Raw genomic sequence first — 25450 nt, forward strand, 5'->3', positions numbered from 1 at the left:
CTTCAAAAATACTTCATGTCCTTCTATCTCCTTACCTTTTTTTCTTTCCTATTCTTTAATTTCCTTCCTAATTTCCCCGTCCCATTCTTCTCCTGCTTCCCATCATCCTCTTGCAACATGTGCCCTTTGTCCTTCTGATTCCCATCATGCCTTGCGTGGATTAGCCCGCACGGCGTCGCAGAGCTCTAAAAGGTCAGGCCGCTTTGGAACGAATCAGGCGTGCTGCTGCTAAACACAGTGTATGTATGCCTATCACACAGGTATTACACACACACACACACACACACACACAGATTAGCAACTTTATAAGGACATATACATACAGAGGCTATCTCCTACACACATATAGTTTTGTGCATGTTTAGATATTGTGCACAAAAGCGTTCAAAGTCTATAAGGACATCTTATTCCACTACACTAGCTTAGGTAGACCCTTCAGCTCTTTACAAGGATTTGTGCTTGCATTTGCTTACACACTCCTGACCTTATAGACTGTTCCGATTATACCTCCATCTGCCAGATCTCTCCATCCTTCTTCTATCATCCAATCACCAGCTTCTTTTTAACGTGTATGTCATATGTACATTCTGTTTCTTTCTCTCTGTTATACTTCCCCAGTATGAGCTCAGTGTTTCAGAATAAAAAGTGCTGAATTATGATCAGTTCTTGATAGTCATAACTCACTGAAAAGGATTATACATGCACGAGCATCACTGTAAGCTAGTGCTCTTGTTTTGAAGTGTTTCATGCACATCATTTCTGACCTACAGATGGGTGACAGATTGAACAATAAACCAGTGGGTCTGTTGTTGCACATTTATTTTTGCTGGCATGGCTTGGCTCAACAAGTGTCACTGCAATCAATACACAGTATTTATTTTTTTTTTACCCAATTTTTCTCCCTAATTTAATCATTTGCCAATTTCCACCCACCAGCCAGCTCTCTCCTATCATACAGCAGCTGCCAACAGGCGAGGGCAAAAGCTAACACGCTTCCTCTGAGACATGGTAAACCTGGCTTTTTTGTATCGATCTCCATACCATAGGGCCAACACTTTTCTGATACACGACTCGGGACCCCAAACAAAGTTCTTCTGACTTATCACCTCATCCACAGGTCACGAGGGCTCACTGAATAGTTTGATTTGGAAAAAAAATTATGTAACTCATATGCTATAGCCTTCCAATAAAAAAGATCTCAACCCAGCTGAACACCTACGTGAGATTTTTGGTAGACGTGTTGGACACCTGTCTCTACCATCATCAAAACGCCAACTGTGAGGGAATATCATGTAGGAGGTGTTCAACCCTTCAGTGCACAGAGTATGGCGGCTTGTGGTGGCCCACCAATTTACTAACACACTTGTTATTTGATGTTGGTTTTTTCATTTAATTTGTCATCCATCTGTAGATTTTAGTATGTAGAATCAATTACCTTTATGTTAGAACTTCTTTTGCCAGCTTTTCTTGGAATTAGCTACTTCAAGCCAGATATAAGTCAAAAGCCTCTCCATTTCCTACTTGATAATTAAGATTTTAATCAGGAAATGGTAATTTGTTCTCCAGGCCAGTCTATCTATAATTATCCATTACTAATTCATAATAATGAGATCTGTAATAATGACCTCTGCTGTTTCCATGACAGCCTACTATAGTGCGACATCACTGGGTCCATCGACGGCGACAAGAGGGGAAGTGCAAGCAGTGTGGAAAGGTGTGTGTGTGTGTGTGTGTGTGTGTGTGTGTGTGTGTGTGTGTGTGTCTTCAGCTGTTTTGAACAAACCAGATATGAGCCCACTTATGTATACTTATATGAAAAATATTTTACTTTATATAAGTAAGCTTTAGGATATCTGGCATCCTGTGAAAACCCTTCAGTTGGTCAAATTTTGACATTTTCTACTCTATACAGTTCTGAAAACTACAGGCTTTCCTGAATTTTGTGAAAAATCTATCTCAACATCAACTACAATTATAGAATTATAAAGTCTGGTTCCTCCAGAAGTGAAGAAAAGGGAAAAATAACGTTTAAAGATGTCATTCCTACTGCAGCTCAGGAGCATCACAGACATTTTGGCAGCCGGTATCTTATCACCAACTGAATTAATTAGTCCCATGTCTATTTGACTATGGCACATAGCCATCCAACAACTTGATCAAAGCCTGATATTCACTGTGTGAGGAATTTACACTTAACTAGCATGGGTTTAGTCATCTTTAGGGAGTCTGAGTGTTTTTACAACAGCGTTTGTTAAACTGGCTCCTTACATAACATGATCTTTGCAGAAAGCAAGTTTAGGCAAGATTAAAAAGTAAACAAATAGTTTTGGTGAAATATATTTGTGGTTTCTTAAAGATGAGGTGTGAAAATATGTTACAGACAGAAAAACCCCCAGCGATATCTGATTTTCCCAGACCACCATACATATACAATTAATGATTCAAAGTATTGATTTTATGAATTTTTTTTTCTACCTATTATTCTCTTTTTATGTCTGTTTATAGGGATTTCAGCAGAAGTTTGCCTTCCACAGTAAAGAGATTGTGGCCATTAGTTGCTCTTGGTGCAAACAAGCTGTAAGTATGTGTGTATGAGTGTGTACATAACTGTGTGTGTAACAATCATCTCTACCAAATATCTTTTATTAAGTGTGTAATGTATTATTGTTTTGCAGTATCACAACAAGGTGACATGCTTCATGCTGCAGCAGATAGAAGAGCCGTGTTCTTTAGGAGCTCATGCAGCTGTTATAGTACCTCCTACGTGGATTATACGTGTCCGCAGACCTCAGGTACACAAGCACACAAGCACAAGTACAAGCACTCTTACCAGCACTTACTGTATTAATCCTGGCATTTTGAAAAAGCGATGTTTTTCAAAGTGGTTGGAAGATCATACTTGGTCCAGGGGTTGGCTCAGTCATTTATTCTACAGTATGTGTATAGGGAAGCATTACACCACAAAGGACAACACACACACATACATCAAGAGTCCTGCAGACATTTGACCAAACCTGCATGCTCCAGCTGAAAGTTTAACCAATCCCACTCGCTCCCACAGATATTCTCGCATGAACACAGCCTGCATTAATATAACGTGTAACATAATCCTGAGGTTAGGTGCAGTTCTACTCTTCATATGCTTATTATGTTTGTAGACTTTATGTATGTATACCTACATGCACACTTAGAACATGTTTGTAAGTGTACATTCATCCAGCAAAGAGATCTGTGTGCTCCTGGCAGACGAGCAGTGGGTTAGACTCTGGACTCTTGTTTGGAAGGTTGAGAGTTCAGATCCAGATCCAAGCTGTCACCATTGGGATGTCTGAGCAAGACCTTTAACCCTCTGTGCTTCAGGGGTGGTGTACCACAGCTGACCCAGCTCTCTGACCTCAGCTGCCTTCAAAACTAGGATTTGTGAAGAAAAGTATTTCATCCTACTGTACACATGTATGTACATGTGTAACGGCAATAAAGGTTTCTTCTGTCTTCTTCCTGCAGTCCTCACTAAAGTCGAGCAAAAAGAAGAAACGAACATCATTCAAACGCAAATCTAGCAAGAAGGGAGCAGAGGTAGGACCTTTTTGTTTTTTTTTTTTTAAACAATTTTATTTTGTAAACACAAGCTGCCTTTTCCTATATTTAAACATTTTCCCTAAACTCTGCTAATAGGAGTCTCGATGGAAGCCGTTCATTGTGAGGCCCATTCCTTCGCAGCTGATGAAACCACTGCTGGTGTTTGTTAACCCAAAGAGTGGAGGAAACCAGGTCAGACATATACACACAAATCATTAAATCAAATGAAATCAGAGAGAATGAATTACTGAGCTTAACAGCAGCAATCATTAAATCAAGCTTTATTCCTTTCAGAATTATTTATATTAAAAACAGATTTCATGTGGTGCTTTCGTGTGTGAACTTAGGTTCCTTGGAATTTTGATGCCCTTCTAGCCAGATACACATTCTAAATCATGAAAGCCAGGTCCATAGTTTTTAAATCTCAGCGTGAGAGTTCTTGGCACTAATGAAACAGAAGCAGAGTTACAGGATTCAAAAACCATTTGTCTTTCAGGGGGCCAAAATAATCCAGTCATTTATGTGGTATTTAAATCCTCGGCAAGTCTTTGACCTGAGCCAAGGCGGACCTAAAGAAGGGTGAGTCATTAACATACCCATAAACACTCTGTTCATATTAAAAACACAAGGTATGTCTAAACGTGTGTGTGTGTGTGTGTGTGTGGGGTGTGTATCTGTCGGTCTTTTAGGTTGGAGATGTACCGAAAAGTTCACAACCTGCGTATTCTGGCATGTGGTGGCGATGGCACGGTAAGGGTGCATGCATCTTGCATTTTTCCTTTCTTTGTTTCTTAAAACGCAATTTAGTCCAAACTTGTGCCAACATTACTGCTAATCAGGACCCTCTTTTAGTGCGGATACTAGAGCCAAATGCTGTTTAAATCTGCTACGCTAATGTGCATCAACGCTATAATTTTAGTTATGGCATTTGAGCTATGGTGATGCAAAGAAGGCCCTAAATCTCACAATCCACGGTCCCGAATCACATTAAAAACTCTGTTTGAGTTTTCATGCATGTGTCCCGGTTTTGCTGAGTAATTAAGATTATGGATTAAACTTGGATGAGCCTCCAAAATATCCCCATATTTCACACACTGACATTTATCCACATTTATCCCCTAGAGGGTTTCATAAGCACACAGAATCATGGGAAAAATTAAGGAGTTTAAAAACCTCCCCACTCTCCCAGGGGAAACGAGTTTTCATTTTGGAGTTTGAATTTATATTGCCTCTAGATACATCTTGCAAATGATTACATACCTGACTCCTTGAACGTCTTGCCAAGATCTTGTCCTTGCAGATGATTAGTAGAACAGCATAATCACATTTTCATTTCATACAGAAAAATCTAAAAACAATGTACATACATCCACACACACTTTTATCATTGCAGTTTTGGAGGTTAGTCATTGATCTATGTTTTGTTGCAGCTGAATTTCTCCTTGGCCAGAAGGATGGCCGATGTGGCACACATGTACCTGATTTCCTCCCACAAAACACACCTGTTACAGATGCCCACTTAACCCCAGCCCAGATGTGCTACACACATCTTTTTTTAATCTTTAAGAAATGTGCATTCCTCTTACAAAATGTCCACAGAGTTTCAATTCGGTGTTTTTTTCTATGACAATAGTCATCATAACGAAGCAGCACTACAGATGCTCAGATGCAGATTTACATCCCTAATGAGCAGATAGTGTGACTGTTAATCATTACAGTGTACAGTTGTAGAAGAGTTAAGAGCATTAAAGCATGCATTTATAAGCATTTAAATGATTATATAATAAATCACTCAGATTGTGTGTGTTTTTTCCTCTGGTGCGATTCTAGGTTGGTTGGATCTTGTCCACTCTGGATCAGCTGCAGCTGAACCCCCAGCCTGCTGTAGCTGTACTACCTCTGGGGACTGGAAATGACCTTGCCAGAACCCTCAACTGGGGTGGGGTGAGTGAGCCCGCTGTGCCTTTTTCAAACTCTTCCACAAGACGAACGCAGAAGTGTATCTACCAGTGTAGAGTAACAAATGTTTAAAATGAAATGTGTGTTTAGGCATGTCATGGGAACAATCAAAACCATGAGGAATATTGAACAGAAAAATAGTTTAAGAATTCATTTATCATGACTTGGCGGTTTGTGAACATGATTTGAAGAAGGCAGTGCATGATGTCTGGAACAGCAACAGATCTTTGGGGAGGAAGGGGGTGTCTGGATCTGGTGTGGCAAAAAAAAAAATTACAGATTAGAGGACTGAAAATCTCCATGGAGGATACACAAGAGGCTGGAGGCAGGGATAAAGACAAATGCTGGTCAAACAAATTATTAGAGAATATTTATATTCCATTCAGAAAGAGAGGTGCAATCTTTTGAACTGATGACATTTTTCATCATTACTATCTTATAGTTTACATAAACTATTTGCCCGTTTTCTTGCTTCTGATGATAAAATATGTAATACCTTATAAACTAAATATCATGTTACTATACATTTCTTTTTCCTTTTCATTTTGTGCAGACTTTGCACTTGACTATTTTTTTCTCATTATTTATAGGTTTTTAAAATATTAATATTATCCAAACCATATTAAATATCTGTATAAGGTTTCTGTGTGTTCTTTAGAAGCCTTGTCCCTTTTTGTATAGTGCCATACTTAAGAATAAAGACTTTTCGACATATTGTAGAACCTGGATCTGAAATGAACTTAATGGGAATTTTATGTCATGGATCTACCAGAATAGCCCATGATACTGAAGTGGTGGGAAACATTTAAAACAGTTTCCAAAATTATTCACAAATATAAAATTTGTGATTGCATAAGTATTCACCCCATTGCATCATCATGAAGCAGCATCATGAAGACCAAGGAGCAATCAAAGCAAGTTCAGCACAAAGTTTGGTTATAAAAAAAAAAAAATCCCAAACTTAGAACATACAGCAGAGCACCATTAAATCCACTGTAAAAATGGAAAGAACACAACCATGACTTTACCTAGAGGATGCTGTACAACAAAAGTCAGTGACCAGTGACAGGGCAACCGTAACCATAGGACAACCACTCCATAAAGCTGGCCTTTATGAAAAAGTGACAGTGGCTGTTAAAAACTCAGTTATTATGTGGGAAATAAGTTCTTTGGGTGTTTGGTCTGATTTTATATTTTCTTTTTGGCACAACGTGCTGCTTTTGGCAGAAAAACAACACTGCACATAACCCTGAAGCACCACCCATGGAAGCATGAAGCACCCATGAAGCATGGTGGTGGTAGCATCATGTTGTGGGGTTGCTTTTCATCAGCTGGGACTTGGAAACTGGTCAGGGTTGAGAACAAGATGGATAGAGTCAAATTCAGGGCAAATCTAGAAGAAAACATTTTCCAGTCTGCAGGAGACTTGAGATTGGATTGGAGTGGATTCTGCCAGCGCTACGCTGGAGTGGTTTAAAACCAAGAACCTGAAAGTTTTAGAATGGTCCAGTCAAAGCCCAGACCTCAATCCAAATGAGAATCTGTGGCAATACTTGAAAATTGCTGTTTACCAGTGGTCTTCATCTGATGTGACAGACCCTGAGAAAGGAAGAATGGCAAAAAGTATCAGGATTCAGATGTGCAAAGCTCATAGAGACATATCCCAGCTGTAACTGCAGGCAGAGGTGGTTTAAACAAGTACTGCCCCCTGGGTGTGAATACTTATGCAACCAAAATTGTCTGCTTTTTTTGGTAATTAACTTTTGTCAATAAAAAATAAATAAATTGCACTTTGAAATGTTAGCCATTGTTTAAATCAAATGGTTAAAAGTACCAATTAAGTCCATTTAAGTTCCAGGCTGTAACACTGCAATATCTGGAAAGTTCAAAGGGGGTAAATACTGCAAGGCACTGTAACTAACAAATAAGAGACAAGTTTATAATTTATTCTTACTAGTATAATTTCCACGCATATGAGTTTTGTGTATTGAAATGTATTCTCAGAGCAGAAATAAATGGTCACCTAACTAAATCCATCATGATCATTTCTGCTCTGAGAACACATTTCCATTTTTATTTGCATAATGTCTTCCCTCTTAGATATTGGCTACACTCTGTGAAATGTACAGAGAGCCATTTCCAGAAGTTAACAGCAGCTTTAAACCTTAAAATCAATTTAGATGTCTGGCTAGAAGTTCTTGTGAATTCTTTGTTTTTAAGTCTGCTGAAGTTTTAAGCTCTTATGCCTCTACTCAGTTTACCTCAGGGGACAAGTTTTATTACATGTAATAAAATTTAAACAAAAAGTGACTGAAATGTGTATATGTATGTGTGTGTGTGTGTGTATCCTATATTTAAAAAGGGTTACACAGATGAACCAGTGTGTAAGATCCTCTCTCATGTGGAGGATGGGAACATTGTGCAGCTTGACCGCTGGAATCTGCTTGTGGAGCCAAACACAGAGGCGGGACCAGAGGAGAAAGATGAACAGGTGACGGACAAGGTAGGCCCCTCCCACCTCCTCACACATGCACCGTTTATTTTTAAATATTTAAACAAATATTTAAAAAAAAATAAAATGAATATTTTAAATATTTAACATTTATTTATTTATTTATTTATTTATTTAGCTATATTTATGTAAGTTTCAGTCTGTGTGTATGTACAGTTGTGTATATGGCTTATCACTGAATACATTTAAATATTGTTTTATTTGTTTATTTCACAGCTTCCCCTAGATGTTTTTAATAACTATTTCAGCCTGGGCTTTGATGCTCATGTAACTCTGGAGTTTCATGAGTCGCGAGGTTTGTGGAATATTATCAATCTAACTTAAAAATGAATGGGCTTAATGTATGTATATGTGTGTCTGTGTGTGTGTCTGTGTGTGTCTGTGGGTGGCACTGTCTGTTTGACTGGCACTGTCCTTTTGAAACACTGACTAATTGAAACACTGTCCTTTGTTACTTTTCCCAGAGGCAAACCCAGAAAAATTCAACAGTCGCTTCAGAAACAAGATGTTCTATGCTGGGGTGAGTGAGACAAGGGAAGATCTCCTTATATCCCACACAAAACCACATTGCATTAGTGGGCTTTTAGTCATACATCTTTTCAGCACGGCCACTGGAATGCCATCAGCAGCAATGAGTGTGAGCAAACACATGTCGAGCAGTGCCAGATATCGCATGATATAATATGGTTGTATTCTGCTCATATTATACCCCAGCTCTGTTGAGTTCGGGAATCTGATTGTTGAGTACTATTCTGCAGCAGCACAGCTTTGGCATAATGCCAGTGACTAGGAGGCTTCAGGACTTCTGCTCTTCTGTGACAAGCAGCAATTGAGCAATAGTTTATAGCTGTTACAATGAAAGTGATAACAGAAACGAACTTGATTTGCAGATGTTCCACAATATTTAATGTCAAAAAGTACGATAAGGATAAAAGTATGGCTTTTCATTCTTTAATTAAAAAAATGGTAAACTGCTGTGGTATGAGATGAACAAAATGTGATGTTATGGAAAAACAGTAACCACTTTGTGTCTGTATGGCTCACACCAGCCCGTTGTTGATTATTTTCCTACAGCATCACGCCCTGTTGTGTTTTATTCCTTATTCCTTGCAACAGCATTACTGTTAGCAGTGCAGATTTGCAGCATACAACATTAAGACAAATAATTAATATGAATTTTGAGGACACTTGAAAATTGAAAGCAGGTTAGCAGATAGTGTGACTCTTGTTATTATAGTAATTGCAATGGCGCTCATGATAAGGGTTAATGCTGATGGTGATTTATACTGCTGTTTTTCAGACGGCCTTCTCAGACTTCCTCATGGGGAGCTCAAAAGATTTGGCCAAACACATTAAAGTGGTGGTGAGTGAACAAGCTGTATTCTCATATCTGAGAACACTGTTTATCTTCTTGTGAAGATTAAATAGCCCAATCATGGGAATGCATCAGAATTTTGACCTCGTGGGCACATTTAGCTGGAGCCAATGAAGAAAAAGAGCTGAAAGGTTTCTGTTGGCTGTAAGATTAGACACAACAAGATTTAGTTACTATAACAGAGAAATCAGTGGAAATACATCACAAAGACAGTAATGCAGGACTATGTGTGGAGAGATTACTATACTAAAAATGCTGTTCACAGGTCACACATTTAAAGAAATGTGTGGAAGTCTGAGTAAGCTCAGATTGAGGTTGTGTCTGAACTCTGGCTAATATACAAAAAAAGACAAAAAAAAAAAAATCAGTTTTGTGCTAAAATTTGGTTTTCTGCCTGTAACATACTTTGATACCTCAATTTAAAAAAATAAATAAATAAATATATTACACAAAACCAAAGTGGAAAATATTTATTTAATTCATCTCGTCTTGGCTGTCTGCCTGCATAGCCCATGTTGGGTACAGAGCCAGTTTAACAAGCACAGTGGTAAAATCAGTCATTCATCAGTCATTCATTCTGTCTAACGATACCCAAAACCTTGCTAGCTAAGTATGATTTCCGCACACAGTGAATGTTGGGCTTGGATCACATTTTTGGATATCTATACGTCACAGCAAAAGAACATATGCCTGATAGTTCAGTTTGTAATTAGAATATCTGTGATTTTCCTGTACTACGGAACGAATGAAATCTTTAAACGCAGTTTTCTCCATTTTCACTTTTATAATCAGATTTTTAAACGTTATACCTTTACTTGTGTTTGAGATACACATAAAGAAGCAAAATAGCTCCGTTCAGGAAAGCCTGTAGTTTTCAGAACTATACGTTGTAGAAAATGTTACCATGGGACAGGTTTTCCCAAGCTGCCACACATATCACATCAGATCATAAACCTCGTGATGACTTATTCTCTGTTTTCGCCGACAGTGTGACGGTGTAGATTTAACGTCTAAGGTCCAGGAGCTGAAGTTGCAGTGTTTGGTCTTCCTCAATATACCCAGGTAAGAAGCCCTTATTCCTCCGTTTCTCTCTCTCTCTCTCTCTCTTTCCTGTCTTTCGGTATACAGAGTCTCGTGTGTGTGTGTGTGTGTGTACCTGTGTGTAGATACTGTGCTGGCACGACGCCATGGGGGAACCCAAGTGAGCATCACGACTTCGAGCCTCAGCGCCACGACGATGGTTGCATCGAGGTCATCGGCTTCACCATGACATCACTGGTACTTTCAAGATTCACTTCAAAACGAAACACTCACATCAAATCAGCAAAGCAAAGCAGCATGACTTCATTTGGCAAATCAAAAATTCATCCAAGTAATAGTATCTCAAGTGCAATAGCATGTCCAATATAAAGTTTAAAGACACTTTTTTTTTTTGTTTTAACACTTTTTGTAATATTCGAAGGAGAAAGTCCATTCTCTGTGACGTGAACCTGCAACCAATCAGGACAAGGAGGCATTTGTTGAATATGATCAGAAATCAGAAAGATTTCCCCCTGACAGGCATTCTAGTCTAGGCAGCACACATGCATGTGTTTTTGGGGCATTGCTTTAGATGTAAGGAAGGGGATTCGGAGTATGTTTGTTTGTTTAATACTAACTATACTGTATTGTAGTATATGATCAAATTGAAACAGAAAAAGTACATAAAAAACATAACTACTCCAGTTTATGGAATGTAATGGAGATAAACCGAAGTGAATCCTGTTGAAACTGAAATGATTTGTTGATTCCAATTAACTTCTAATGAGATGGGAAGAACGTTATTAAAAATATTTTCTTGTTCTTGCTGTCGTTGTAGGCAACGCTACAGGTCGGAGGTCACGGTGAGAGGCTTAATCAGTGTCGTGAAGTGACTCTCACCACCTATAAGTCAATCCCCATGCAGGTGGATGGAGAGCCGTGCAAGCTGGCCCCTTCCACCATCCACATCTCACTCAGAAACCAGGCCAACATGGTGCAAAAAACCAAGAGGAGGACCTCTATACCACTGCTTAATGAGTGAGCTACACAAACACACACTCACACACACTCGCAGTCTGCTCTGTGTTTGTTGGCACATTAGATCCATTTCCTCATATTTCCATCATAATAAATGGCAAGCCTGGCTGAAGGAAATTATGATTGCTCTCTTTTTCTTTGTGGTTTTGTAAATGTCATATACAAGTGCTTCTGTGATTAGTGTGGTATCCACAGCTTACCCCTTAATGTGTTGTAATTTACCACTGAGAAGAGAATACTGGAAATGGAGGCTAATAATCTCACATTAATGATCATGTGGTCAGGGTATGACTCCACCGTTCTGTAGTGCTGACCATGTGATTATCATAGACAACACACACATAATATAGAGAAAAATCAGGGAAAAGCTGAGCACAATCAGTCTCAGATGTGTTTTACTGTGTGTATGCTTATGTTACCCTGAATTATTTGTTTGCATTAATCAGCAATCAAGTGTTTGTGTGTCCGTTATCAGGCATTGACTCTTTCTGTCTCTTACAGTCAGCAGCCGATCCCAGAAAGGTTACGGATCCGAGTGAACCGTATCAGCATGCGTGACTATGAAGATCTTCATTACCACAAAGAGAAACTTAAAGAAGCTTGTAAGTGCAAACGCACACACCTACACACACCTTTGTACACACACACTCACCACATTTGCTACATTTTTGGTGGGGTGTTTTGTTATTTTAGGTTCCACAGCTTATTTTATAATATCATATACCACTGATGGACTTCATAGGTGCATTTACTGCCTACAGCCCATCTGCATATGCCCCCCTACCTACCTTGTCCATTAGTGGAACTATGCACATAGTATGTGCTCCCACATTGGACCACCACTTACCAGATATTATTTGGGTAGAGGACCATTTTTTTTTTACAGCACTGGCACTGACATGGTGATGACATGGTAGTGGGAAGCAGTGGCTCATAACTGTAGACTTTGGTGGGACGGGACATTAATCATGACAAAATTGATTTGAGAGGCTGTCCTAATTGATTTATGCTATAGCCCATAATAGACAGTTGAGGCAAAACTAGACAGTTGTAACCCGATAATAGACAGTTGATAGTCGACAACATACAGTTATCCAGCGTACAGTCTAGCAGGTCAGTTTGAGCGGTTTTAGACATACCTTTGTTCAACTGTGTTCGATACAGCAGGTGTGTCGTCAGCGTGCAAGACGAACACGCTAATATCATTAACCAGATTTGCAAGATTTCAATAAAGTTTTCAGTCCAACTACATCTCAAAAACCACATAAAAGGTGTGAAACTAGCCCAAAAAATTTAGGCATTGGGAAAGGGAGACAAAAAAAGTCATCGTGGAGCACACAAATTTCTGATGTAAGGACACTATCCACTCCACAATCCCACTTTCCCTCTCCCAATACTTGCAATAAATCTTACAGTAGAAATGGTTCTGACACATTGTCTTCACCGATACCTTTGTTTGCCGAAATTAATTAGATTGAATTCTGACCTTAGCAACTGCTTTTTAAACTAGGCCAATTGGCAACCATGCAATTAACTGTCCTATCTGATGCTCCTTTTCCAGTGAAAACGATCATAGAGCGTTCGCGTGGGGCAGTATGATTCTTGCCCCAGTAGGCCTCTGTTAGCACTTTTTGCAGTTCATTTCTGACCACTGGGTGCAGTAATTACTCTATGGAGCTAAATGGGGCAGTGAGGCCCTGTTGATGAGCCATCACTGGTAGTGGGTTTTGCATCGCAAATTCAGCAACTCTACTGGGATTTTTAAGCACTGTGTACACTTTATTAGGCTATTATACACAAGCTGTGTAATTGATGACCATAAAATCAACACTACAATGAATTCTAAACAAATGCACACTTCTCTATGGCAGCTTGAAAATGTTGCATTGCATATTAGTACTTCCAGCTGATTACTGACTGCCAACAGTAAAAAGCTCATGACTGAGTTGAAATCCTGTGACTTTCTAACACTGAAATAGATACAAACTGTCTTTGGAATCATTGCTCTCCATCTTCACAATTTGTAATACCCAATTATTATTCTTTTACTGCGAAAAGCATGCATTTTTTCAGATGATGGACACCCGTGGCAAACCAAATCTGTTAAACAAATAAAATACATTTGTTTCATGCAAAGACCTTTTGTCACCTTTTGACAGTCCACTTTGTCACATATGGATTCATCCATGTATTTTTCCATGTACACATTGCTTTAATAGCCCTCTAGTCCATCATCAGTGGTCATTTTCTGACCACAGCAAAGCTGTTTACTGGAAGTTATTTTTTCCAACTAGGATTAAACTAAAGCACTAAAGCTTAGTTTATGCTTAGTTAGCGCTTTTAAGAATTCTCAAAATGAAAGCCTGGAAGGTTCAGGTTTTTTTTTTTCAGAACTGTTGAATGTTCTTAGTTATTTGCAGGCTATCTATCAAACAAACAGGGTGTATATACACTGGCCAATCGTTGTGGAGGAGGATGGCCCCCTCAGCCATTTCTGGTTTGGAGAAAGTTTTCTGATCTTATAGTGACTCATATTCAGAATGAAAGCATGAACCAGCATTAACATGTGTGTTAATGTTGTGGTGAGAATGGTCCAGCACCCAAGTAATATCTGGTCAGCGGTGGCTCTGTGGTGCACCTTTTACACTGATGGGTAGGATAGAGGAGGGGGTAGGTTAGTGGAGGTACATGAAATGTGGTTAGGACCATGATGCAACACATAATAATGCAGAAGCATGGTACATGGGACTACATGAAGACAAATGGGTGAGGGTGTGGGATGAGTGCAAAAATATGCAATAAATACTCAGGACAGTAACTGCACAAGACAATAACTACACAACACAATAAATACAGATGACAGTGACAGTAAATACTCAGAAGAGTGCATGCTGAAAAGACGGGACAACGGAGAGTATTGGATAGAAGAAACCAGTGTCTGTAAACTGTAGTCTCTACCTTGTCATGCAGTTGGGTAGAAAGAAAAGATGCAGAAAAGTATGGACTACAGTCATTAACTATAGAGCCAGATAGTATACCACTATATTAGTTGTGGCCGGTGAGTGTAATTATTAGACATGTATATCTAATAAACTGGCAGCTCACAGTACACAGTACACCTCAGTACTCAGTGCGCTGTAGAATCAGCAAATCTGAAATTATACCAATTTAATGAATACTTCTTCACTTTTCTTTTTTCCAACACTAGATGTCAGGACATAACAGCGTCAACCCTTTTCATGTGTACACCCACACACGCACACATACACACACATACACAAGCTGCTTTTCAGACATCAGGCTAACGTTGACTTTCAAAAGGCTACAAAACTACACCAAATCCAGCACGGCACAGCATTGTGCTATGTGTATGGATCATAAAGATAATATCCATGTCAGCCACGGCTCTGAGCTGCTCTCTGTTCTGGCTTCCATTGGTAATGAACATAAAACACATCTGGCTCTTGTCTCTGGTGCTGTCACACACTCTTCACACCTCTAAAGAGCTTACACAACCCTGGAAACAAGCTGGCAGAGAGAGAGAGGGAAGAGGGATTGAAGAAAGAGATGGAAAATGTGGAAGGGAGACAGAGACAGAGACGGAGAGAAAGAAGGATTGAGAGAGAGGAAAAAAGAACAAGCCTGAATTAAATTAGAGCATGCCTGTTCTGATGTTGCTAAGCAACCGAACATTCCTCAGTAAAGAGCTCTCCATCTCTCTGTTCTCTCTCTGATTGGGAGACTTGCAGTTCTCTAAAAGCAATCTTATCATTGCACATATTAATATAATAGCTCACAAATCACTAAAGACATGGCTAAATTAGGGAACCTCTTACAGGCACATCATGAACAACTTCTTCCACCATGACAACAGAAGTAAACCCAGTTAAACTTTGCTGTTCCACTTACATTTACCTATTTGACTGGAGCTTTAATTCAGAGTGACTTAACCAGTGAGACAGATATAATCCAATCCAAGAAAAGGGCTTGCAGTGATAAAAGTGTGTCTTACAGCCTAGTGCACACTGCACTGTTTCAGAATCCCAGAATCATTGTACTGCTCACACTATAGTGCATTTGTTACTAATAAAGTGCTGATATAGTGGTGTACAACATAACACACCTGAGCGAGAATGAGATTCACACATTACAAAGCTTTTCAGATGGAGAGACCAAGGTATAACAATACATCTGGTCCCAAAAATCCAATTGTCACCCAAAAATAAGTGAGAACTGTTTACCATATGGCAGTTTTCCCAAAATGGAGCCTTAACAGCTTGTTGTACCATGTGCAAAAACAAGGGAGAAGAATTCTAAAAAGTATAAAGGACAGATTATGGATTTTTGTACCAAATTAAGCATTCATGCTCTTTTCAGAACAGTGCACTCAAAGGTTCCCCTGAAACAAGTGCAACTCCAGGGAAGCAGGTTCCAACAACAGAGAGCCAAGCTGAACATATGTGATAGTACTTCAGAGTGCTACAAACTTCGAACTAGTCAGAAGCAGGAAACTGTAAATGATACAGTCTTAGACAGGTTAAGGAAGTCTGCTGATCTTTAAATTATTTCTAAAGATGGAAGAATACTGTTCATGTTAATTATACCTGTAGAAGCAGAGCTGTTTCACTTCCTGGTTCTGATGTATTCAAGCTTTTTTTTTTTTTTTTCTCAAAACACAATGTGGCATCTGGCTTCTGCTTCATCTGCTCTGAATGTCTAAAAGGCCAGAGCCGGTTTGAGTTCAGGCAGCTGTTGCGTTCTGGCCAATCTCAGGTATTTTCCATTAGGAATCTCCTTTTAGAAATGTCTCCCTGATGAAGTCCAAATCGAGCAGTGCATTAGTTTCGAGCGAGCAGGATATAATAATGGGTTCTGTGAAAAGCAAAATTGTTTCCATTAATCAAAAATGCAATATCTATTGATTCGTATGCTATTTCCTGGTTGTGATGAGAAAACAAACCTTTATAAACTGCTTGGTAACAATATAAGTGCTTTCTCCTGGCTTAGCTTGCTTTCTCTGAATTGGCCTCCTCGAAGTGATCTAAATTTTCAGCCTATCTATCACAAAAATGCATTAATAAATGTCATGAGCTCACAAACCTTTGCTCAGAGGAATTGCTTTGATATTATCAACAGCAATAACGGGCTCTGGATGAGGAGGCCTTGTTATTTCTTTAATCCTACATGTAGTCCCTTTAATTTTCTCAGCAGATTTGTGATTAACTTTTAATGGAAATTAAATCACTTAAGTAACTAGGGTGTGTTTTCAGGGAAGAAAAGAAAAACTGCTTTTTATTGTTTTTCACACACCAAAAGTTTTCATTTGGTGTGCATGTTTAAATGTAATGTGCTTCAGGTGGTGCGAAACACCTAGATGCTGCAAAAATACGACTTTTTTTTTTTTACTAGGGGGGTTAATTAGCATGCATAGTTCTTTTGTGAATCAGGAACAAACCGAATTAAAATAATGTGCAGAGTAAAACTGTCATACACAGTAACTCTTCTACTAGCACCAAACACACACAGTTATCTGTGCTGTTAAACATATCAAGAGAAAATAATGTCTCCAGCCAGACGCATATCTTTTATGTGAAATACAAGGACATGACACGGCAGCTCATAGCCAAAATGTGACTTGCACTTTTGAGAAACGGTAGATTTATAATCATATCCTGATTCATTTTCCTTAGTCTGTATTAATGCCCTTAACTAGCTAACTAGCACACCATATGTTATTACATTGCGTTAATAAACCGCTTTTTAGTCTAGTCAGATTCCAGGCAACCAAAACACGAGACAGGACAGCACACTGGGGCTTCCACTCGTCCAGTGGGTTAGCTAATAAATGTGTGATTTGTCCATCCCTGGTTGAGCTCTTGTCTTTTTTACACTGGTTTACTTGGGACATGTGTTGGAAAAATGCCCACAGACCATTTATCAAGCAAGCGATGGAATGATTCTCTTTGTTTTTTCCTTTTTTTCTCTTGTTGCTCTCTCTATCCATCTCTCAGCAATCCCATTGGGGCTCATCGTCATCCCTGGAGACAGTGACCTGGAAACTTGTCGAGTACAGATTGAGAAACTGCAAGAGGTAAAGAGACAGAGTGATAAGGGGGGAAGGAAGGTGTGCTGGGAAGGAGAGAGGAAGAGCAGGATGGAGGGAGTTATTGGGAATCTTGAAGAGAATTGAGTAGAGAAGAGAGAGAGAGAGAAAAGAAGTAAATTACGAGAGAGGAAATACTGAAGTGGATAAGGAATTAGAGGGAGGATGAAGATGGAGAAAGAGAAAGACGGACATAGAGACAATGCAAAAAAGACAGTAAGATGAGGGAGATACAGCTGGAGATTGAAGAAGGATATAAGAAAGAATTGTTGTGTATGATAAAAAAAAAACTGGAAGTGAGAGAGAGGCTCAAGCAAAGAGACAAGGATGATGCACTAGCTAGTTTTACTGTATTTTGCCTAGAAATGTTATTCTCATTCCCAAGTGTGAATCACATGACTATCACATTGATCTACTAATTATACTAAGATGTACTTTTAAGGGAATAATAATTGGAAGGTTTGTAAGTCTGTGCTCCAAAGTTCAGTGTGTGAGCCTTTAGAGTAAATCTGTAAATGAGGAAATATTTCATTTCACGCCTGCCTTCCTCCTGCACTATTACATGCAAGACAACTGATCAGAATAAAGTAAACTAAACAATTTTAGTTAGTAATTCATTTTAAAATAGTTTTTCATTTTATTTTATTTTATTTATTTATTTATTTACTAATTTTTAGTTTTAACTGGACTAGGATAGGTATTTTTGTTTAATAACTGATTAAGTAATAGACACCTCAATGCTGAAACCCACATGCTTGGGAGTCTCTTAAGACGCCTACAGCAAGTAGCAGTGTACACCTAAAAGTTAGAGCAGCAATTCATCAGTAAAGGAGAGTTGAAAATATAGCTAGAACCTTAAACCTTTTTTCCCCAGTGGTATTCTGACTCGCCTCCTGTGCTTCCATAGTTACTGCATGCTGCACTAAGCCTGGCTGTTAATTTTACCCACAAGCGTCTCCTCATTGAAAAAAAAAATAGCCAGGTGCCAGATGGACCGGACTATTCAGCAATGTCCAATCAGTGAACTGCAGGCCAGCAGTCTTCTGAAGTCTTGTTTCTTAAGATAGTGAAAACAAAGACTGGAAAGAAATGGTGGTTTCAAAATCCAAAAATAGCAGTTAATATGTTTACGTCTCTTTGTAAAAAAAAAAATAATAATAAATAAATAAATAAAATCTTGTAAAGTCTCAGGGTATCGTCTTTTGGACAGAAGCTTGGAAAAAATTTTAATAATAATGATTGGCATATATTAAATAATCACGATAGGACATATTATTAAGTAGTGCATTGTGGCTGAGAATGAGGGCACTAATATAAAACTATTTTTAGAGCTGCCATTATAGAAAATTAATCAACACCTTCTGAACAATTGGTTTTGAGAATTCAGCAGTGTTTTTATTAGTTAATAAATCATAAGGGTGACTATATTAATTGAATCTTGATAGAATATAGACAGTAAATACCATACGTCTTCACACTAATCAAAGTAATTTGATTGGCAGATTGGTATTGGTATTATATTGATATAAATTCAAATAAAATTGAAAAATCCCTGAATCATGATATATTTCAAGCTTGATATTAGTGGACATTTTTTTATTGCCAGCATGTGTATACATTTTTCCACAGGGAAGACAAGCATGTTAATTTTTCTGGCTTAAGCTGAGAGTATGACAGCATGACAACGTTGCCAGCTGTTCTAAAAGCATGCTCAATGGAGTACTTGTATTGCTCACACACACACATTTATTCTCGCCAGGCTTTTTCATTACTTTAATGTATCTTCTCTATCGATAGTTGGCTCCTGTTCATACACATTTATAGCAAGAGCATGCTCTTCTTCACTGGAGAAGCTTTTGCTTTTGAGAAAAAGCAGCCAAATGTTTCCTGTTTCCTCTGCTTCCCGTTGCCTCGCTGACACACACTTTCAAAATCTTCTTAATTGGTCATTCAGTTCTCTACAGATGTACCAGAGTTTCTTGGGTGCATTCACGTAAACCCCAGTGTTCTTTGCCAAGCTGAAAATCCACGTTCTGATCGTCCAAGTGTTGCATAAAGTTACATGTAGGCACCTAATTAGTTGGAGGTTCTGATGTTGTTATAGCAGTTTTCTGTTTATATCATTAAGTCCAGTGTGCCTTATTGCATTAAACTAAACATGTGTGAGAATGATTAAAAAGACAAACTAGTTAAATAAAGTAGAAGCAGCAATTCGGTGAAAGCATTGCTCTAAGAAGAGGTCTAGTGCCTTTATGCATGTGAGGGGAAAAAAGACTTCACTCTGCCCGGAATTAAATTATTATATGTTGTAATATTTATTAAAACAAGAACAGCTAATGTAATTCCAGTAATTTATAGACTTGTTTTTGGTCTTTGAAAGCTAATTATAGACCATGAGTTAGGCCATAATTAAACTTTTTGTTATTTTTTAAATGATCAAAATTATTTTAAATCAATGAAATGTTTAATATTTTAAGTTTCATTTAGCTTAGAATGTTTTTTTTTTATTTTAAATATAGGAGCAAACACACACACACCTCCCTGCTGATGTTAATCAAGGATCCCAGGGTAAATAGGGTGTGAAATGTGTTGCTATTAGAGGTTTCTGAAGTGCAGCTGGGTATTTATTTGATAATTCATTTTGCATACTCTCTCTCCCCCTCTCTCTTTTTCTCTCACTCTCTCTCTCTCTCACTCTCTCTCTTTCTATCACTCTCTCATGCTCTCTCTCTTTCTCTCTCTCTCTCTCTCTCTCTCTCTCTCTGAACAACTCAACAACATGAACAACTCTTCAAACCTGTTCTGAGCCTAGCAGTGCATTCATGTTTCCTGTGTGTGTGTGTGTGTGTGTGTGTGTGTGTGTGTGTGTGTTTCTGTATGTATGTGCATGTGTGAGTGTGTCTGGATACATGTGAGACTAGAAAGGTTCTAGTTATAATATGATGTATAGAATGGATCGTATAGGCAAGAGTTTGTGATGTATTTAATCAGGGTTTGTGGGAATTTGTGTGTGTGTGTGTGTGTGTGTGTTTGTGCGTGTGCGTATTTTGGGATCTCTTATATCCTGCAGGACTTTGTGTCATGTCACCCATCTCTCCAGCGACTGATGCTGCAGGTGGGTGAAATAGCTAGAATGTGAGACAGACCTGGAGCAATCTCAGGAACAAGCCTGGAAAACAAAAAGCCCATTATTGTTCATACAGGGACGCAGTCACACGCAAGCGACAGTTTGATTGAACACAAAGGAGCTTGTTGAAGCAGAAGATCTGTGTTCCTGACTGTGACTCTCAGGATATTTGGTGGATGTTTTCTATTCCTCTGAGTAAGAATCTGAATTGGAAAACAGATGTTTGTCTTTCAGGAGGGAAAAAAAAAGTGTTTCCGTTTGGTCTCAAGCAGAGCGTAATCTCTTCCCTCATTTTTATCCCCCTCCCCACCTCCCCTCAGTACTGCCTCAGAAGCCATGCTCTGCAACTGCTCTTACTCCCACACATGAATATTTACTGTGCAAGCTGAAATTCCTCCATTTTTAAATGCTTTAATTCATTTTAAAACACGTTAATATTTTGCATTTAAAGTAGTATTGTCTAGGTCTATTTAATAATACAACACTCAGTCCTTCCTCCTTGTTCCTAAGGGCTCCTCAAACGTGATTAATGTTGTTTGTGGGATCAGGAATTTGCCTGTGCTGTGTTTTATTGTGTTTTGTATTTGTTGCATCAAGGCTTGTGCATGTATTTGTGTGACGCATATCGGCAAAGTGTTGGTATAGTATTGGTTCAGCAGTGTGGCTTCTCTATTTTCCGTTTATTCATTTTTTGAAACCTTGAACGACCGGCTGCCATTAGACAGATGTGTGTAAAAATCAGTACCACTGGAAAGGGGTGGGAGCACTCTATTTAGCTATAACTATGTTCAGATCTGTTTTAAAGATTAGGTAGTTGGTTAGTTTATAGGAAGTAATGTACTACAAAATCTTCATTATTTGCTATACTTGCTTACAGATAAACAAAAACTAAATTTTTCTTTTTTTTTCTTCTGTCTTCTCTTGTCTTGCAGGCAGGTGATGAGACCAAGTCCAAAACGCTGTCATGTCAGAGATTGTCACCAAAGTGGTGCTTTCTGGACTGTAAGTAATGCTTGTCTTTCATGCTTCAGGGTTATTGTTCTGAAGGCCAAGTTTGCTTTAGAAAGTAGGCTAAATTCTTTGTTCTTTTTCTTTTTTTTTTCTTCAGCTGTTTTGTGTGCTTTTTGTGTATGGGTGGTGCTGTTGTGCTATTCTAGGGTGCAAGGTAGTTTTTTCCCTAGAAACTGAGGTAAAAGTGGTCAGTCCTGAAAGGTTAGGAGTTACATGGTGTTAGCTCTCAGATCAGTGCTACAATGCAAGGATAATGAAAGAGAGAGTTATGTTATGTAAATATTACAGCACTTCAGCTTTTCCAGAGATGGTATAACATGACGGCCCTGTCTCACCATTTCAGCTTTGAAAAAAACAGCAAGCTAGCTCAGTGGCCCAACCGTAATTAAATAAAGGTTAAGAAAGGTTCAAATTGAGGAGAGAATATTCACTGACATTTCTGCCCTAATGAGCAGGCCATTACCCAGCCAGCATTACTGCCAGAGAAGGGGAAGTTAGAGGAGGAGCCAGAAGTAGAGAGGGAGACATTCTGTTTTCATAGACTAATTAGATGTCTGACATGATGGACTCAATAGGGTGTTCTCCCCCTGCCATCTCCAGACTGGCTCTAATTCTACTCATTTCTCATGGAGCAAAAGCCATGGAAACACACACACATACACACAGCATTAACTACTGAGTCTACAGCATGAAATAGGATTTTTCTAATTCCATGGAAACAGACCTCAGACGAACCTGACAATGTACACTGACCAGAACCCTTTAAGCCAGCAGCAACCTATTTTTTTTTTCCAGAGAACCATTAGAGCAAAAACCACCCCTCTGGCCAGAACCATTAAGCCAATCTCCACCCTCCTCTCCTGAATGCTATGTCTCTGTGCAGAAATCTTTTAGCCAACACAGCCCTGTTTTCCAGCGCCCTTAAAACCAACACTAACCACTAACTTCCACTATGTCCAAAATCATTTTATGCAAATCAACTCTGCTGTCCTGAACCTATAGCTAACAGAATCTCTACCCAGAACCATACTAGCCAGCCTCTTGCTCTTCAGAAATGCTGGAGCAAGCTTTAACTTTGTCCAAAGCTGTTACAGCTAACAACAGCCTGTTCTCCTGATGTTTTAAAACTAACGCTATCATCCTTTCAGCCAACATTACAATCAACACTGCACTACATCAACAAAAGAATCAGAGGCTTCAGAGTCCAAATTCAAACTAAGCAACAGAACCTTTATAGCCAACAGCATCAGCATGCAACAGCATCAACCAGTGCTATGACCAAAGAATCATAAGAGCAAAAGAGCAAAGTCATAAGCTGCTACAGAGCCTCATCTTCTCTCCAGCCAGAACAAAGGAGAGTTCTCTGGCCAAAAACATTAATCCGACCTCCACCCTCCTCTGCTGAATCTTATTAAGCCTAGTGCACACCACACGATTTTTCCAGGCACCAACTAATTTTGGTGACTACACCCCCAGCTCGGCGACTTTTACACCTCTGTTCAGTCTGCTGAACAAAACTCATTATACAAAACTCAATTTTGCTCCACAAAAAAAATAAATAAAATCACTGCGATGTTGTAACATTACTGTCAACCACATTTAGAATCTCCCATATACAACCATGCTTGTAAATCGCACCTTAATACACCAGAAAATCAGGTACACATGGAGCAATAAAGAGATTTAATTTGAATCACAGATGAATAGTTAGGTTAGTAGAATAAAAGCTTTCATATGTGTGTTCAAGTATCTGCACTTACGTGATGGTAGTTTCTCATTTTAAGTATCTCTTTCCTTTCTTGATCAAAGTAAAGAGATGGACCAATCAGGTCCAGTTTCTCACACACACACACACACACACACACACACAGCGTGTGTTATAAGGGTTTTAAAGGTAAATTCTAATTAGTTCCCATGAGACCAGACAACACTATATATAAACATAAATTTATACACAGTATGCTAGTAAATTGCAAACATATACGCCTTACAACCACATACACATCCTCCTGTGAATTTGAATGCAGATGAAAATACTCTCAGGTCAGGTTTATCATATTATTTATCTCTTTTTTAAGAAGCAAGAGTAACGTGCTCTCAGGTGCAGGGTGTTAGATTAAACAACAGTGTGGATTCAGCAAACAGCATTCTGCCAAACCTGCTTTGGTTTATTTACTCGTTTGGTGAGGAATCAAATTGGAGCTGTGCTTTCTATCAGCAATTAGACTGAAAACAAATAAAATTATTCTGATGAAAAGCCTATTCACTTAAATGAAAAAGGGTGCTGGAGCACAAACAGAATGTGTCTCTGTGAGCAGTTAATTTGGCAATTTTGCAAGTTAATCAAGCTAACCTTTAACTAAATTTGCATACATTTAAAGCGTGAGCCAATAGGAAACAAAGCTGAACCAGAACTGCCCAAACTGCCTGATATTTGTTCCTCACGTCAATGTCCATTGTGCTGCTTTACTCTGCTGGAGAGTCAGATGGAGAGATATGTTAGAGCATGTGTCTTTATGTTTGGAGGATGTGTGGAGGAACATCTCCCGATCCCATTTCCTACCCTCTGTTCCATCTCTACCTACTCTCCTCGCAGATTCTGGCTCTATTTTCAGAGAGCTTCCTGTAGTTTTCTTTTATAGAGCAGAGGGGGAGGCACAACTATGGCAAAGTGTGATATTTTGAAACTTATCTCAGGCATATGGTCATGTTTGTGATTATAATGCCCTCTGTTTCCTGCTGATGTATCAGTCGGACTAACTGTGTGTGTTTTCAAAGGTGGGTGGATGTTTGTGTACATGTTTTGAAAGCTGTATTAAATGTTCCATTACTACATTATTTATTTTTTTTTTGCCTAATCACATCATCCAGACTCAGTTCCCCGCAACGCTTTAATAAAATCAGTGAATCCATTAATCAATCAATTATTTGAAAATGCAGCATGACCTTCAGTGAGAGGCATTATGCAAATAAATGAAAATCACTCTTATTAAACCAGTTTCTGTAAAAGACTTAGGCACCACATCCAGTTGTGTGCTTTCACTGGTCCTAATGGCAGGACTGCACACTGAGCAAACCAACCATATCCATCAGTGTCTGTTTCAGTATGGGACTGTATGGGCCAAACCGGAGAGAGGAAATCACTATGGATATTACATGAACATTTTGAAAATATGTTTGTCATGTAAGGTACTTAGGAAATGTTCCTTCTGCCATCTGTCGCACATGAGTTTGCCAAATTCTAATTGCAGAAAATTAAGCTTTAACTCACTTCTCCTAGAAACAGTTAGGCTCTGCACCATTCTGCTAGAAAAAAATTAATTTGTGCAGGATGCACATTACAGAGCTAATGCTTTTCATAATTGTTCAGCAATGGCAAGACCAATTAAGTATTCTTACATTCAAAACCAAAGTGAAATGTGTCCCTGAATTGTGCATGTGCTGAGGAAAAGAGAGTATTATTTAGTAAGAGCTTATGTTTGTGGTCTGGTATGGGCTCTGTGCTCAAATCTGTACCTGTTTTCTCTTGTTTTCGCAGCGACTACAGCAGATCGATTCTACAGGATTGATCGAGCACAGGTAAGTCTTTCTTTATGGTTATTTAGATCAGTGGTTCTGAAAGTGGGGTGTGAGGACACCCAGGAATCCATAAAGCGTAGGCAAGAAAAATGAATCTGTGATTAATTTAGTTACAGCTGTTGAAACCATAACCCACCATTATCAATA

At 38.8% G+C, this 25450-nt stretch overlaps 1 protein-coding gene across 12 annotated transcripts in view; it reads left to right on the forward strand.

Annotated features, from left to right (window-relative positions):
* dgkza (diacylglycerol kinase, zeta a) overlaps window positions 1-25450 on the forward strand; it is a 150949-nt gene that overhangs the window by 99696 nt on the left and 25803 nt on the right. For 6 of the 12 annotated variants that reach the window (XM_053229555.1, XM_053229558.1, XM_053229556.1 and 3 more), the window contains 21 exons: window positions 165-239; window positions 1646-1714; window positions 2506-2577; window positions 2676-2792; window positions 3505-3576; window positions 3676-3771; window positions 4076-4158; window positions 4269-4329; window positions 5410-5523; window positions 7901-8041; window positions 8267-8345; window positions 8515-8570; window positions 9351-9413; window positions 10414-10487; window positions 10592-10703; window positions 11284-11483; window positions 11985-12085; window positions 17495-17574; window positions 20657-20701; window positions 21646-21715; window positions 25263-25303. In XM_053229555.1, coding sequence (XP_053085530.1) covers window positions 165-239; window positions 1646-1714; window positions 2506-2577; window positions 2676-2792; window positions 3505-3576; window positions 3676-3771; window positions 4076-4158; window positions 4269-4329; window positions 5410-5523; window positions 7901-8041; window positions 8267-8345; window positions 8515-8570; window positions 9351-9413; window positions 10414-10487; window positions 10592-10703; window positions 11284-11483; window positions 11985-12085; window positions 17495-17574; window positions 20657-20701; window positions 21646-21715; window positions 25263-25303 — 1821 coding nt within the window. The remainder of the gene's footprint in view (window positions 1-164; window positions 240-1645; window positions 1715-2505; window positions 2578-2675; window positions 2793-3504; window positions 3577-3675; window positions 3772-4075; window positions 4159-4268; window positions 4330-5409; window positions 5524-7900; window positions 8042-8266; window positions 8346-8514; window positions 8571-9350; window positions 9414-10413; window positions 10488-10591; window positions 10704-11283; window positions 11484-11984; window positions 12086-17494; window positions 17575-20656; window positions 20702-21645; window positions 21716-25262; window positions 25304-25450) is intronic. The other 6 variants (XM_053229557.1, XM_053229559.1, XM_053229553.1 and 3 more) reach the window with 3 other exon arrangements.

Source organism: Pangasianodon hypophthalmus, chromosome 25 (genome assembly GCF_027358585.1).
Source record: "Pangasianodon hypophthalmus isolate fPanHyp1 chromosome 25, fPanHyp1.pri, whole genome shotgun sequence".
In the NCBI taxonomy this organism is placed as follows: Eukaryota; Metazoa; Chordata; class Actinopteri; order Siluriformes; family Pangasiidae; genus Pangasianodon; species Pangasianodon hypophthalmus.